At 40.3% G+C, this 16604-nt stretch overlaps 1 protein-coding gene across 1 annotated transcript in view; it reads right to left on the bottom strand.

Annotated features, from left to right (window-relative positions):
• LOC110521536 (glypican-1) overlaps positions 1 to 14862 on the bottom strand; it is a 60018-nt gene extending 45156 nt beyond the window's left edge. The window contains exon 1 of the mRNA XM_021599140.3: positions 14192 to 14862. Coding sequence (XP_021454815.3) covers positions 14192 to 14348 — 157 coding nt within the window. The 5' untranslated portion in view covers positions 14349 to 14862. The remainder of the gene's footprint in view (positions 1 to 14191) is intronic.
• Positions 14863 to 16604: the final 1742 nt, after the last annotated feature.

The following is a 16604-nucleotide window of genomic DNA, read 5'->3' as shown; positions in this document are numbered from 1 at the left end:
TCCAACATGTCATAATTACTGTGTAAGTCTATGGAAGGGGGTAAAAACCATGAGCCTCCTAACTTTTGTATTGAAGTCAATGTACCCAGAGGAGGACAGAAGCTAGCTGTCCTCCGGCTACACAATGGTGCTACCCTACAGAGTGCTTTTGAGGCTACTATAGACCTTTTCGAAAAAATTATGTGTTTTAATCAATTGTTTGGTGACATGATTACATTTAGTATAGTTTTATCTAAAAAAAACTTTAATGTTTTACAATTTACATTTTTATGAAATTCACTGAGGAAGATGGTCCTCCCCTTCCTCCTCTGAGGAGCCTCCACTGATGGAACGCAGGTGCAAGAGCGGAGCATGAAACTCGGAAGTGAGATTACAGGAGGGACAAACCCACTGGGCACACCACATAATTTCATCGTGGAAATGTGGGTAATTTATGGTTGATTTCAACCTTTATTCACCCACTCAAAAATTCAGCCTGAAGTTTGTTGAATTCCCAATGTGTTATCACTATGCTTTTACCCATCTTAAAGCACAACCAAATTCCAATGGAAAAACAATGTCTGGTTTTATATGTGTTATCACTGTACAGCAAATTTCAAATGGGAATACAATGTCAGATGTTTTGTATTTATACAACTTCATGTGCTATCACAGTGCTTCATCCAATAGCACAACCAAATTACCTGGATTGTAGTTGAGATCACAATAAAAGTACATAGTTCTAGTGATCAAACTGAGATTCCGCACAGATACTTATATTTGTAAGATAGCCTTAACTTTAGGCTATTTACTGTATTACAAAAGGCATATTAAATTGTGTTAGGTTGACAACGCAACCAAATTTCAACATTTAAAGGAGATGTACTGTATCTAATGCTTGGATGGTTTCAACTAAGCCACTAGCTTAAATAAAGATTAGTTAGTTGCCTAGTTAAATAAAGGTGAATTAAATAAAAATAAACAACATTTAAAAATTAATTAACACTATTCTTTAACTTTTATTTTGGGTTTAGTTGGAGACGTGAATCTAACATATAATTTGTTAACTTGTCGACGGTATTGCAAAAATGATATTGAATTCTGTTTGGTTGTCAATGCAAACAAATATCAACATTTGAAAGAGATTTATATTTTGTGCCACTGACTTAGGCTGAATTTAATTCCAGTTTGTCTACAAATTAATAATTGATATTCACGTCTCTGTCTCAACCAAAAATAAAAGTTAAAGAATATGACAAAATAAAATAAAATATTGAAATGCGCTTTAAATAAAGTTTGATTTGATTTGGTTCTATTCTTTAACTTAGATTGCTGGTTGAAATAGCGACATTAATCCAACATATTCCTTAATAACTTGAAAATTACATTTTACCTAAATTGAAATCCTAGGCCTATATTTATTGTCTACTTTTAGTTGAACCTTGGGTTGAATTGAAACAATAGCTGTTGATGACTTTGCAAATGCTATAATATTATAGGCATAAATAGTATAATTGATGATATATGACGTATAGAGAATGGTTACATTTCATTTGCTCTGTTAAACCTACCGTTTGGAATGACTTCGATTGCAACAGTGAATTTATTTAGTTATTAAGAGATCTCTCAAAAATCACTGTCACAATAGCACACTGGTAGTAGTCAATGACAAATATCAAAGCTAAGCAGGGCTGCTGGGCTTTGTTAAAACCTTGGATGGGAGAAAAAATGGATAGTGGGGAAAGATCAACTCTCCTGTAGGAGGTACTGCCCAGCCTATATAGTTTCTGATAGTGGATATAACGTTGAAGCTCTGACATTGTTTCAAAGTTACAAATTCAACATATTTTATTTGAGGGTTGGCTATGTTGAAAATTGGTTAACATGATGACATAATTCTGTGGTTTAAATTTTACTCTCAAAACAACACAGTTCACCTTGATGACTTTTTGCGAATCCAATGTATTTTCCAGGTAGATTCCACGTCACAACAAATTACGTTGAAACAACGTTGATTCAACCAGTTTGTGCACAGTGGTGAGAATTTGGAGAGGAAAGGAAAAGATAACGAGAGGGTGAGAGTAGCAGGAACAAAGAGAGAGAATGGCCAGAAGAAAGACTACAGGCAACCAAGAGAGGGGAAGTGAGGAGGAGACAGGGATGGGATCCAATAAGAATAAGGAGATAATGGAGATAAGGGATGGGAGGAAAAGAGAGAGGGCTAACTGCAAAGGATGTCAAGGAGAGCTGGAGATTGTCGTCCTCCGTCCTGCTACCTTTCAAATCTAGATTAGCGTCTCCTCCCACCGGAGGAAGAATTCAAACATCATGAAAAATGTACAGCCAAAGGCTTTTAACAAGCCTGCCCTAAGCCCCTATCAAATACACACATCAAAACGCACAACACAGCCACTCCCAGTCCCAAACACACACACACATAACCCATAAAGTACAATTTACTGTATAACTCACTAACCTTGGAACCAGAACCAAGAGAATAACAAAAAAACTAAACATAAACTAAACAGTCACGTGAATCAGCCCATAAGACGCATACGAATGTAAAAACTGTGCAGCAAATGGCGAATATATACAGTGCCTACAGAAAGTATTCACACCCCTTGACTTTTTCCACATTTTGTTGTGTTACAAGTTGGGATTAAAAATGTATTGAATTGTCATCTTTTTGTCAACGATCTACACAAATTACTCTGTAAAAAATTCAAAAAATCTTAAGACATTTCTGAAAAACCTAACACTAATATGCTGTATTTTGAATACATACGTAAGTATTCAATACATGTTTGGCAGTGATTACAGCTGTGAGTGTTTCTGGGTAAGTCTCTAAGACAGAGTTCCCCTATTGTCGGCCCGTGTGTGGTTTTATTTGTCCCCCCAAGTTTTCTGAGCAAAATATATACATATTTCATTTTTATTGTTGGACATAAAAGACTGTAAAAAAAAACACCAGGAAATCAGCTCCAAGTGTTTTTAATTTAAGACATCTGTTCCCAAGTATTCCCACGCATAATAGAGAGACGTGATCATATACAAATGAAAGCAAGCAGTCTACGAATTATTTGTAATTATGTTCCGGCCCCCCAACCATCCGCTCAAGAAAAAAGAAATCCACCCGTGGCTGGATCTAGTTGATGATCCCTGCTCTAAGAGCTTTGCACACTATCTTTTTAAAAATTCTTCAAGCTCTGTCAAGTTGGTTGTTGATCATTGCTAGACAGCCATAGATTTTCAAGCCGATTTAAGTCAGAACTGTAACCAGGCCACTCAGTAAAATTCAATGTCATCTTAGTAAGCAACTCCAGTGTATACAGTGCCTTGCGAAAGTATTCGCCCCCCTTGAACTTTGCGACCTTTTGCCACATTTCAGGCTTCAAACATAAAGATATAAAACTGTATTTTTTTGTGAAGAATCAACAACAAGTGGGACACAATCATGAAGTGGAACGACATTTATTGGATATTTCAAACTTTTTTAACAAATCAAAAACTTCGAAATTGGGCGTGCAAAATTATTCAGCCCCTTTACTTTCAGTGCAGCAAACTCTCTCCAGAAGTTCAGTGAGGATCTCTGAATGATCCAATGTTGACCTAAATGACTAATGATGATAAATACAATCCACCTGTGTGTAATCAAGTCTCCGTATAAATGCACCTGCACTGTGATAGTCTCAGAGGTCCGTTAAAAGCGCAGAGAGCATCATGAAGAACAAGGAACATACCAGGCAGGTCCGAGATACTGTTGTGAAGAAGTTTAAAGCCGGATTTGGATACAAAAAGATTTCCCAAGCTTTAAACATCCCAAGGAGCACTGTGCAAGCGATAATATTGAAATGGAAGGAGTATCAGACCACTGCAAATCTACCAAGACCTGGCCGTCCCTCTAAACTTTCAGCTCATACAAGGAGAAGACTGATCAGAGATGCAGCCAAGAGGCCCATGATCACTCTGGATGAACTGCAGAGATCTACAGCTGAGGTGGGAGACTCTGTCCATAGGACAACAATCAGTCGTATATTGCACAAATCTGGCCTTTATGGAAGAGTGGCAAGAAGAAAGCCATTTCTTAAAGATATCCATAAAAAGTGTCGTTTAAAGTTTGCCACAAGCCACCTGGGAGACACACCAAACATGTGGAAGAAGGTGCTCAGGTCAGATGAAACCAACATTGAACTTTTTGGCAACAATGCAAAACGTTATGTTTGGCGTAAAAGCAACACAGCTCATCACCCTGAACACACCATCCCCACTGTCAAACATGGTGGTGGCAGCATCATGGTTTGGGCCTGCTTTTCTTCAGCAGGGACAGGGAAGATGGTTAAAATTGATGGGAAGATGGATGGAGCCAAATACAGGACCATTCTGGATGAAATCCTGATGGAGTCTGCAAAAGACCTAAGACTGGGACGGAGATTTGTCTTCCAACAAGACAATGATCCAAAACATAAAGCAAAATCTACAATGGAATGGTTCAAAAATAAACATATCCAGGTGTTAGAATGGCCAAGTCAAATTCCAGACCTGAATCCAATCGAGAATCTGTGGAAAGAACTGAAAACTGCTGTTCACAAATGCTCTCCATTCAACCTCACTGAGCTCGAGCTGTTTTGCAAGGAGGAATGGGAAAAAATGTCAGTCTCTCGATGTGCAAAACTGATAGAGACATACCCCAAGCGACTTACAACTGTAATCGCAGCAAAAGGTGGCGCTACAAAGTATTAACTTAAGGGGGCTGAATAATTTTGCACGCCCAATTTTTCAGTTTTTGATTTGTTAAAAAAGTTTGAAATATCCAATAAATGTCGTTCCACTTCATGATTGTGTCCCACTTGTTGTTGATTCTTCACACAAAAATACAGTTTTATATCTTTATGTTTGAAGCCTGAAATGTGGCAAAAGGTCGCAAAGTTCAAGGGGGCCGAATACTTTCGCAAGGCACTGTATTTGGCCTTGTGTTTTAGGTTATTATGCTGCTGAAAAGTGAATTAGTCTCCCAGTGTCTGTTGGAAAGCAGACTGAACCAGGTTTTCCTTGAGGATTTTGCCTATGCTTAGCTCTATTCCATTTATTTTTATCGTGAAAGAAGTCCCTAGTCCTTGCCGATGACACACATACCAATAACATGATTCAGCCACCACCATGCTTGAAAATGTGATGAGGGGATGTCAGTGATGTGTTGTGTTGGATTTGCCCCAAACACAACGCTTTATATTCAGGATATAAAGTTAATTTCTTTACAAACAGGATTCATGTTTTGGAATATTTGTTCTGTACAGGCTTCTTTCTTTTCACTCTGTCATTTACACTAGGTTAGTATTGTGGAGTAACTACAATGTTGTTGATCCATCCTCAGTTTTCTCCTATCACAGCCATTAAACTCTGTAACTGTTTTAAAGTCACCATTTGACTCATGGTGAAATGCCTGAGTAGTTTCCCTCCTCTCCGGCAACTGAGTTAGGAAGGACACCTGTATCTTTGTTTTGACTGGGTGTATTGGTGCACCATCCAAAGTGTAATTAATAACTAATACATTTAGCCTCTTGAACTTATTTAGGCTTACCATAACAAAGGGGTTGAATACTTATTGACTCATTTCAGCTTTTCATTTTTAATTAATTTGTACAAATGTCTAAAAACATATTTCCACTTTGACATTATGGGTTATTGTGTGTAGGCCAGTGACACAAAACCTCAATTTAAATCAATTTTAAATTCAGGCCATAACACCACAAAATGTTGGAAAAAGTCAAGGGGTGTGAATACTTTCTGAAGGCATTGTAGCACATGTGGTCTCTCACTATGGCAGGTGAGCTCAGGTTATAATTCACCTTCATGGGACAGTGCTCTCACAGGCATCCATCCAGCTGGCAAACCAACCGCACGGCACAGACTTTTTTTAAAGCAGCGAGAAACAACAACAGTGCGATAAGGTTTTCTATGCGCTGCTGCACAGTGTGAATGGTTGAGTGAGTAGCTGATCTCGGACGGGTGTTCTTCTGCTAGAGACGATGTACAGCATTGACTTCCTCCCTGACACATGAAAGATCCTCCACCAAGGAAACACTACTGTATGTGTGCTGAAAGGGTACACAGACGCTGCTCTAGGACTGCTCACTTCTTTGTTTGAATGTATTCTTTGAATGTATCAATGACAGTATCTACACTGAAAAAATAATTACTTCAGCAAAAAAATAAATGTCCTCTCACTGTCAACTGCGTTTATTTTCAGAAAACTTAACATGTGTAAATATTTGTATGAACATAACAAGATTCAACAACTGAGACATAAACTGAACAAGTTCCACAGACATGTGGCTAACAGAAATTGAATAATGTGTCCCTGAACAAAGAGGCGGTCAAAATAAAAAGTAACAGTCAGTATCTGGTGTGGCCACCAGCTGCATTAAGTACTGCAGTGCATCTCCTCCTCATGGACTGTACCATATTTGACAGTTCTTGTTGTGAGATGTTACCCCACTCTTCCACCAAGGCACCTGCAGGTTCCCAGACATTGCTGGGGGGAATGGCCCTAGCCCTCACCCTCCGATCCAACAGGTCCCAGATGTGCTCAATGGGATTGAGATCCAGGCTCTTCGCTGGCCATGGCAGAACACTGACATTCTTGTCTTGCAGGAAATCCCGCACAGAACAAGTAGTATTGCTGGTGGGTCATGTCGGGATGAGCCTGCAGGAAGGGTACCACATGAGGGAGGAGGATGTCTTCCCTGTAACGCACAGCATTGAGATTGCCTGCAATGACAACAAGCTCAGTCTGATGATGCTGTGACACCGCCAGAGCACAGGCCTCAGTGTAACGCTCATTCCTTCAACGATAAACGCAAATCTGACCATCACCCCTGATGTGACCAAACCGCAACTCGTCAGTGAAGAGCACTTTTTGCCAGTTCTCTCTGGTCCAACGACGGTGGGTTTGTGCCCATAAGCGACGTTGTTGCCGGTGATGTCTGGTGAGGACATTACAACAGGCCTACAAGCCCTCAGTCCAGCCTCTCTCAGCCTACTGCGGACAGTCTGAGCACTGATGGAGGGATTGTGTATTCCTGGTGTAACTCGGGCAGTTGTTGTTGCCATCCTGTACCTGTCCCGCTGGTGTGATGTTCGGATGTACCGATCCTGTGCAGGTGTTGTTACACGTGGTCTGCCACTGCGAGGACGATAAGCTGTCCGTCCTGTAGCACTGTCTTAGACGTCTCACAGTACGGACATTGCAATTTATTGGCCACATCTGCAGTCCTCATGCCTCATTTCAGATTGCCTAAGGTTACGTTCACACAGATGAGCAGGGAACTTGGCATCTTTCTTTTGGTGTTTTCAGAGTCAGTAGAAAGGCCTCTTTAGTGTCCTAAGTTTTCATAACTGTGACCTTAATTGCCTACCGTCTGTAAGCTGTTAGTGTCTGTAAACTGTTAGTGTCTTAACGACCCTTTACAATGAAGATCTGTGAAGTTATTTGGATTTTTACTAATTATCTTTGAAAGACATTGTCCTGAAAAAGGGACTTTTCTTTTTTGCTGAGTTTATAAACACAACATGTAAAGTGTTGTTCCCATGTTTTATGAGCTGAAATAAAAGATCTCAGAAATGTTCCATACACACAAAAAGCTTATTTCTCTAAAATGTTTTGCACAAATTTGATTACATCCCTGTTAGTGAGCATTTCTCCTTTGCCAGGATAATCCATCCACATGACAGGTGAGGCATATCAAGAAGCTGACTAAACAGCAGGATCATTACACAGGTGCACCTTGTGTTGGGGACAATAAAAAAGCAATAAAATGTGCAGTTGTCACACAACACAATGCCACAGACATCTCAAGTTTTGAGGGAGCGTGCAACTGGCATGATGACTGCTGAAATGTCCACGAGAGCTGTTGCCAGATGATTGAATGTTCATTTCTCTACCATAAGCCGCCTCCAACATAGTTTTAGAGAATTGGCAGTACGTACAACCGGCCTCACAACCGCAGACTACGTGTATGGCATTGTGTGGGCAAGCGGTTTGCTGATGTCAACATTGTGAACAGAGTGTCCTATGGTGGCAATGGGGTTATGGTATGGGCAGGTATACACTACAGACAACGAACACAATTGCATTTCATCGCAATTTGAATGCACAAAATGAATGTGACAAGACACTGAGGCCCATTGTGAGGAGGCCCATTTTTTAAAGGTATCTGTGACCAACAGAGGTATATCTGTACCCCCAGTCATGTGAAATCCATAGATTAGGGCCTAAGGAATTTATTTCTGTCACGACTTCCGCCGAAGTTGGTCCCTCTCCTTGTTCGGGCGGCGTTCAGCGGTCGACGTCCACCGGTTTTCTAGCCACCACCGATCCACTTTTCATTTTCCATTTGTTTTGTCTTCATTGTACACACCTGGTTTCCATTCCCATAATTATATGTTCCTTATTTAACCCTCTGTGTCCCACATGGTTTTGTGCTTGTTTGTTCATTGTAAGTTGGTCTCATTTGTGAGCTTGATTATGTTCCTTCTTGGAATATTTGTTTTTTTGAGTAAAGTTACGTTTATTACTCATCTCTGTGTCCTGCGCCTGACTCCGCCTTACCTGCTACACCTTGACGCCTTACAATTTCAATTCACTGATTTCCTTCTATGAACTGTAACTCAGTAAAATCTATGAAATTCTTGCATGTTGCATTTATATTTGTGTTCAGTAAAGCTGTAATCGTACTGTTATTTCCTAAAAGTGTGAATATTTTGCTCTTTCAGATTGTTTTCTTTATAGTATCTTGTATCAGGTTTTGTTATTTTGTTCTGAATAAATGTTATTTCCATGTGAAGGTGAGGAGTGATCCTGTTTAAGTCAGTTCAATGGAACGTTAGAGTTGGGAAAGCCTAGACCACGGGTGTCAAACATCGACCCCAAAATCAGTGGATAGAGGACTATTGTTTGCTAATTTTGACGATTAGGAAATATGACACATTTTCAGTGCAGCCCTCTGGACCTCGTTGGGGACAAATGTGACTCCCGGGGCAAAATTAGTTTGACACCCCTGGCCTAGACTAAGGCCCTATATTTAAACACTCAATGACAATATCAAAAATGTGAAAGGGCACTCACTTTCTTAGTGTACAGACACACAGGGAGAAAAGAAAAACTGCAGACCAAAGGAAAATATCAATGCTCTAGAGGGGAGAGGAGGGTGTGTTAAAGAGAGTGAAATTGTTGACTTCAATAGAGAAGAGTGTGCAAGAGAGTAAAGAGGAGACAAACACAAAGTCAACCACTGGACACATTAGTTTCCATAGATCTTCTACTTATCACTAATATTTCTCCTAGCTGTGTCTAGAGTGTTAAGCAACTGAGAAACTCAAAAGACATCCCGAGTGTTGGAGGAGAATGTTTCATTAAGGGTAATTTGCCAAACGAAACCCATTAACATTCAGCACAAGGCGTTCAGCTCTCTCATGTTTATCACAGTGGATGTGAAGGCAGGCAGTGGCTCTGGGAGCATTGTGATGAGTAGTGTGCCATCATGGCACTGACAGAGTACAAGATAACGATCACCCTGTCGAACCCTGTCACTTGCTTCCCCTTCAGATCACTTCCCTCCCAGGCTTCACCCTCAGCGCTAAGCTAATTGGGTGAGGAGGGAAAAACTCTAAATGAAAGGGCAGGTTTCCCTGTAAATGATTCAAAAACTTTGCTAAATCTCAGTGCATCAATTGACTGTGATGAACACACACAGGGTAGGCCTGAATACTGATAAGCGGGCGAAGCCAAACAAGAGTAACTGTCAAACCTCAACTGAACCTAGAAGAACAAACGGAACCTGGCCTGGAGCCAAGCCAGCACCAGCTCATCAGCACGGACAACACAACACTCTTATATTGTTTATTTAACGCTCTGCACATAATGCATAGGAGTTGAGGACCAATTAATGGGAACCACAGATATGAGATGATTATGTGTTTATTATTTAATTTCTGTCCAGTAGTTCTTCTCAGTAGCAGTGAAAAGCAGAGCCAGTATATTTCTATGTGGCTCAAGTGAAATGCAGCTTTCATGGTTCCTCGTCAGAGAGAGATTCATTACCCAGCAGAGTTCAGGGGCCTGAGAAACTCCTCTCTTTATCACACCAGTGATTAAGTCTATTGATTGCCGCAGGGAAAAGTGGCTGCTCGGAGTCGGGGCCAGGCTACAAGGCTGATGTTGAGTCTCACTGTGTAGCAGTTGGGGAAGAGGGAACTCACATTGACTTGTTGAACACAGTGCTACTGTAACAAGAATAACTTTCAGATGTCTTCCTCAGTGAATGCAACTGAAGTAGATGAAAGTAAACAATGTAAAGGAACATCTAAAAATATGTGGGACTGTCCGACCCATTCATTATAATATCAGGGTTGTATCTGGAGTCTGACTTCAATGGTCGTCTGATGATTCATCGTGGTCTCTGGGAGGGAAGCAGCAATCTGAAGGCCCACGCTGCAACACTTCCATATTTTATGTAGTTTATTTAAGTGATCATGCCTGAGAAGCTGGTGTTTGGAGGATATATTGGCACGCGTGTTGTTAGACCCGAGACAAAGTTGATATATCGTGCCAATATATCCTTCAAACACCAGCTTTGAGGACATTATCACTTTTCTACAATGGGTTACCAACATATTCAAATAAAGATTGACATATTTTCATTAAAAACATTATTTTGATGAATGTATTCATACTATTTCATCCTTCCACAAGATATAGTCTAGACATAAATCTATGGTTGTTATCCAAGCCAGCTGGTCGTTCATTCTATCGGTTTGGTTGTTGAACACAGAGACGTGACCCAGTCGTTCAGTCTTTTTGTTTTGTGTCTAAGGACGCGACTCAATAGTTCATTCCAAATGTTCCATTGCCATATTGGCTGGCAACGTTTTTATCCCGTGCTTGCTAGCTAGCCAACTACGGCTAACTTACAGTCATGTTAAACAGTGAAGACATAATAACAACGAAGTAGCTGCATTTGTTTAAACTGTTTTCTAGTGACATTTATTTGGATACATCCATAACAATGATCTAATGATGTGCGATTTCAGCTGGCATAGAAAATGTGCTCTCTCGTCAAACACTGTCGTTCAGAGGAGCTAGCCAACAACACAACTAACACAATCATTTCAAACTGAAGCTGGAAATAATTCAAACTAGCTGCACTTTGTTTCATTTGAACCTGTTTTCTATTGATAGAAATTATGCTAATTCATGATTTCGAGTGGTTGAGAAAACCTGTCTGTCTTATCCCGACACGTTAATTACTATGGGACAGCTGGAGATCAAATTTGAATATTGAAACAATGTTGCAAATGTCGGAGAGACAGACAGCAAGGTTTATACAAATCTCTGCTGTTGAAAACTAAATGTTAGTCTAAAAGAAATGTGAGATAATGTCTAGATGCTATTTATAGTGGAGATCAAGTTTAGAAATTGCCTGGTTGCGCTGATGAGAGAGTGGATTGCGAAGTCAGATAGAAAATAGGCATTTTAACGTCATAGATTTAGCCTGTGGTAACTTGTGAAATAGACACCAGCTGGAATGTGGTTTTAACCAATCAGCATTCAGGATTAGACCCAACCTTACGTTATTCATGTTTTTAGAGTTTGTTTTCACCTCACTGGCACAACACACAATATACCCTAACGCATGTGAGGTATGGAGAAATCTGGCCATGGAGTCACGAACCCACTTCCGTACAACCTGACGTCTGTCATATGAGTACATGGGTGTGTCCACAGAAAATGAGATGGGCAATCCATGTTCATGAATGAAATACCCTCCCTGGGAGAGGTGTTACATTTCAGTAGGCTTGAAATAATAATTTGTTCTTAAGTTCTTAACTGACTTGCCTAGTTAAATAAAGGTTCAATTTAAAAAAAAACACACACACACTCATACACTGAGTGTACAAAACCTGCAACTCAATATTAGGAAGGTCTTCTTAATGTTTTTTATACTCAGTGTATAACTTCCACCTGAATGGAGGAAATAAAATCCTTTCTTTGTCAAGGATACTGTAGGAAACTAAAGGGATTACATTGAAGTATCCATTGAACAGTGAACATTGAGGGACCATTGTCAGCTGGGTATTGCTACAGTCATCACGGATGTAATAAATACATAGATCAGTTAAAAATTACACACGGCAAACTTAAATTACATTTTGCACAACATAGATCAGTATCTACAGAACATATTTGCTTTTTATCCAGTCCACGGTCACATACAGGAAAGTAGGGTGTAAAAAAAATATCGATATAGAAGATATAAAGTATCTTTTGTCCTGGAAGTTATGAAAAACTACAATCTTTATCCAATCCTGAGCTGCAACCAATGCTTTGTATTTCAGATCCAAAAAAAAAAAGACAGACCTTGTATGATTCTCACTGGGAATATTCAATGTTTTCCCCTTGCTTTAACAATATCATCTATGAGACTGAATGAAGTGACCTTCAAATTCCCTGCAGAGCCCACTGGCAATCCCCCTACTACCTTAGCTCTGTGTACATAATCCACAGCCAACAGGAGACTCAGAAACCTATTACAACTCCGCAATAATGCAAAGGTGTGTGTGTGTGTGTGTGTGTGTGTGTGTGTGTGTGTGTGTGTGTGTGTGTGTGTGTGTGTGTGTGTGTGTGTGTGTGTGTGTGTGTGTGTGTGTGTGTGTGTGTGTGTGTGTGTGTGTGTGTGTGTGTGTGTGAGTGCATGTGCACCCATATGCATGTGTATGTGCATACCTATGCATGAGTTATGGATAATACAACAAAGAGTCCACTATAAAGGATGGATGCATCAAAGGCTGACATTGGCCATTAATCACTGTGACAGAACATGATGCGTTGCATGGGGAACAGGCTAAAACAGATGCTGGATGAGAAAACTGTTCTTTTGATGCATCTTCATCTCCATGGTTGTTTTGATAACCCATCCTGAAATATTAACTGTTTACTACTCACTTAATGTCATATTGAATGTCAGAATATAGATATAACATACATTTCAGTAATTTAGCATACTGTGTTCAAGCCATGACATCACACCATGACACTATTCAAGATGATTATGTGATGACATCATCTTTGCTGATGGACTGTTTGTTCAGATGAGGCAGTTAAGAGGGAGGCCTTGTCTAATAGAGATGAGCACTGGGAACAGAAGTCCAAAGGTTAAAGGAACAGGCAGGACAATTAAGAGTGTACCTAAATACAATTAGCATACAAATGGTTAATAGTAAAACAAATACTGTATTGAATATTGAGCCTGAAATAGAATGTATGTCCTACCATGCTTTGCCTCTTAGTTATACCATGCTTTCTTTTATCCACATTACTAAAAACAAGTGATGCACTCGCAGGTAAAAGGCCACGTGTCAAACTCATTCTACAGAGGCCCGAGCATCTACGGGTTTTCGCTCATCCCTTGTACTTGATTGATGAATTAAGGTCACTAATTGGTAAATAACTCCCCTCACCTGGTTGTCTAGGTCTTAATTGGAAAAAACAAAAAGATGCAGGCACTTCATGGAAATGAGTTTGACACCCCTGTAGTAGGCCTACTGATAATTATGTTTTTTTTTTAATTATCTTTCTGTACACAAAAAGGTGCTATCTAGAACCTAAAATGCTTCTTCGGCTGTCCCCATAGGAGAAACCTTTAAATAACTATTTTTTGGGGATCCAGGTATAACCCTTTTGGTTCCAGGTAGAACCCGTTTGGGTTCCATTTAGAACCATTTTTGCATAGGGTTCTACCTGGAACCAAAAGGGTTCTACCTGGAACCCAAAAGGGTTATCTTATGGGGACAGCCATATAACCCTTTTGGAAACCTTTTTTAAGAGTGTACCACATCTAAAAGTCATACATTGATATCAGGCCCTGGCCTATGTGAAGACACCAGAGCACTTCGAGAAGCTCTTTTCAAATGTAGTTGCAACTTCGGTGCTTCATCAAGTTAGCTGCACATGGAGATTGTGCTAGTAGGCTGTCCGTAGATACAGAAGCCTACAACAGCCGACCACTCACCTACTTATTGCCCTCAATCGTGTCTTATGCTCATATTTTAAATATTTTACACTGGAAACCAAAATTATAACATTTTATATAATTATTTAATTAAACAGTTGCTTGAAAAATATAATACTATGTCTAGAAAATGTGCCGTTACATACCAGATATCTCTGTCTGTGGCACCCCGTTGAGAGTGAAGCCTTTACCGCTGTAGAACTGTCGGACATCCGAACAGCTCCGGGCTTTACTGCTCGCATTGTCCGCCGACAATGGGATAGCAGATAGACAAAGGAATAGGAGAGCCTGGAGAAAATCCATACTGACAACCAAATAGTAAGGTGTAGATCAAAGAGAACGAGTCTTGGCAATTAAAAATAAATCCTACAAAGCCTCGTATGACATTCAACCGGTAGATAAAGCCTCCCTTGGCGGTGTATCTGGCTTTGGCGCGGAGGATACAGCTGGAAACACCAGCTGAGCAATCTGTCAGCGCTCCCCGGAGTCCTGTGACGACGCTGTGACTGTCAAGATGAGTGAGTGATGAGTCTACTAGGCAGAACCGCTCTAAAAAAAAAACGAAAATTAATTACTGTAATACGTGTTATCAAAATCCACCAATAAACCGAATAAAGGCTCTGCTACTGTCAGTGAAGAGTCACAGTAGTCTTTGATGAAACTGTATGGAACAGGTGAACTCTACAAATATCGGAGATGTGTAAGGGAGAATAGCCCGAGTGTTGTGAGCTGAGCACGTAGCACAGCCAGTATAGGATTGGAATCGCGCTGGGATACTCATGCGGAGCTGCTGTTTTGGTGCCGCCCCGCGGAGAACAGAGGATGCCACCACCTGCAGGTCAGTGCGCTTCTGATTTCTTTTTTTTCTTTGTTTGTTGTTGTTGTTGTTTTTTAAATACATTTTTATTCATAATACAAAATCAACAACTTCGAATGTGCAGCACTTTAATATTATTTATCTTTCTTCCAGAGCCAATCAAAACCTATTTGTTTGGTGAAAAATAAGTGTATAATTCTAGAAAAATCACTCGAGATTTCGCGTTATGGAGATTAGCTCAAATGCATTCACTGTTGGCTCTTGAAAGTCCACACCATCTCTAGGCTACTGGATGGGATAAAGATGTAGGCTCTTTATTTGTATACCCTGCAGTATAACTTTCATACAAAGCAGGAAATGTAAAACTTGTAGCGTATTTGAGGTTTAAAAAGGCCTCTGAAGTTTGTAATTTTCACTTTATAATTTCAGACTTTCCCTTACAAAAAATTGCATCAACCCCTACAAAAATGTCCATTCATTATAATCCACATAGTAATTCAGATTTCCTGTTGCAGCAGAATTATTTTCCTGTTGTAGCAAACTGTCTCAAATCTAGATCTGTACCATGACCACAATGGGACAATACTTTCTGTTCATCTGTTTGAGTTCCGTGCATAATACATTTTTTACCCACAGGTGTCCATAAAACACAATGACAAAACTCACATAATTGCACCGAACAAAGTGTCTTCATTAATTCTCTACACACATTCCCATTGACATAGGCCTACTGTACTGTACACACACAATTTCCAAGCATATAATCCGATTGTCAGCCGTATCTCCCTGCATGGCACAAAGATGGGTACAGAAGCCTGAGAGGTGGGAGTTGGTGGGTGGGAGGTCCGACCAGCCACTAAACTGTATGTGTGAAATGACAGTGTAATTACATGTACAGGGGACACATCTAGTCTCTCACTAACCACACTGTAATCCCTGTTACAGTGTAGCCTGCCAGGGTCTGTACTGGATTAACATGGGGTTGTCGTGAATTGGGACACAGCCCTCTGTGTGTGTGTGTGTGTGTGTGTGTGTGTGTGTGTGTGTGTGTGTGTGTGTGTGTGTGTGCGTGTGCGCATATGTGTGTGCGTGCGAGGGTGCATGATTGCATGGTTGTGTGTATAGTCTGTGTGCATGTGTGATAGAAGTGTGAAATGTATTCCTTAGGCCAACCTGGACTCAGGGAGAGATGTAACATAGTAAATGTAAATCCTGGACACTCCAATTAGTATGATGTATTACGTTTCTTATGGTATGTAATCATTTGTGGATGTCCAGGTTAGGGTTAGGCTTAGCTAACATGCTAAGTAGTTGCAAAGTAGTTAAAAAGTGTTAAGGTGTTGCAAAGTTTCTAATTAGCTAAAATGCTAAATTTGTCCAGGATGAGATTCGAATGTGCAACCTTTTGGTTGCTTGACGTTTGCGTTTAATGCCCACCTATCCTTCCCGACCAACAACCTTAATTTCATTTTTGCCTTAAGTAACCTTCTGTCTTTTATATAACCATATCAAACGTAACATACCTTACTAATTTGAGTGTCCCGGACAGTGTTACGTCTAGTCTATTACTCTGTTACGCCCATCCAGGCTGCATAGCCCTACAAAGCGAGACAGTTAGAAGACAGAAAGGGCAAGGCACTGATATTTGTCAGTGAAAGGCTCTTGGCAGAGTTCCCTCCCTCTCTCTCTCTCTCTCTGACTGAGTGGCAGCCACATTTTGAGTGTACCCATGCCAAGAGGTT

The sequence above is a fragment of the Oncorhynchus mykiss genome, chromosome 4 (assembly GCF_057628025.1).
Source record: "Oncorhynchus mykiss isolate SJ-2025 chromosome 4, ASM5762802v1, whole genome shotgun sequence".
In the NCBI taxonomy this organism is placed as follows: Eukaryota; Metazoa; Chordata; class Actinopteri; order Salmoniformes; family Salmonidae; genus Oncorhynchus; species Oncorhynchus mykiss.
This window is presented reverse-complemented; position numbering and strand designations above follow the sequence as displayed.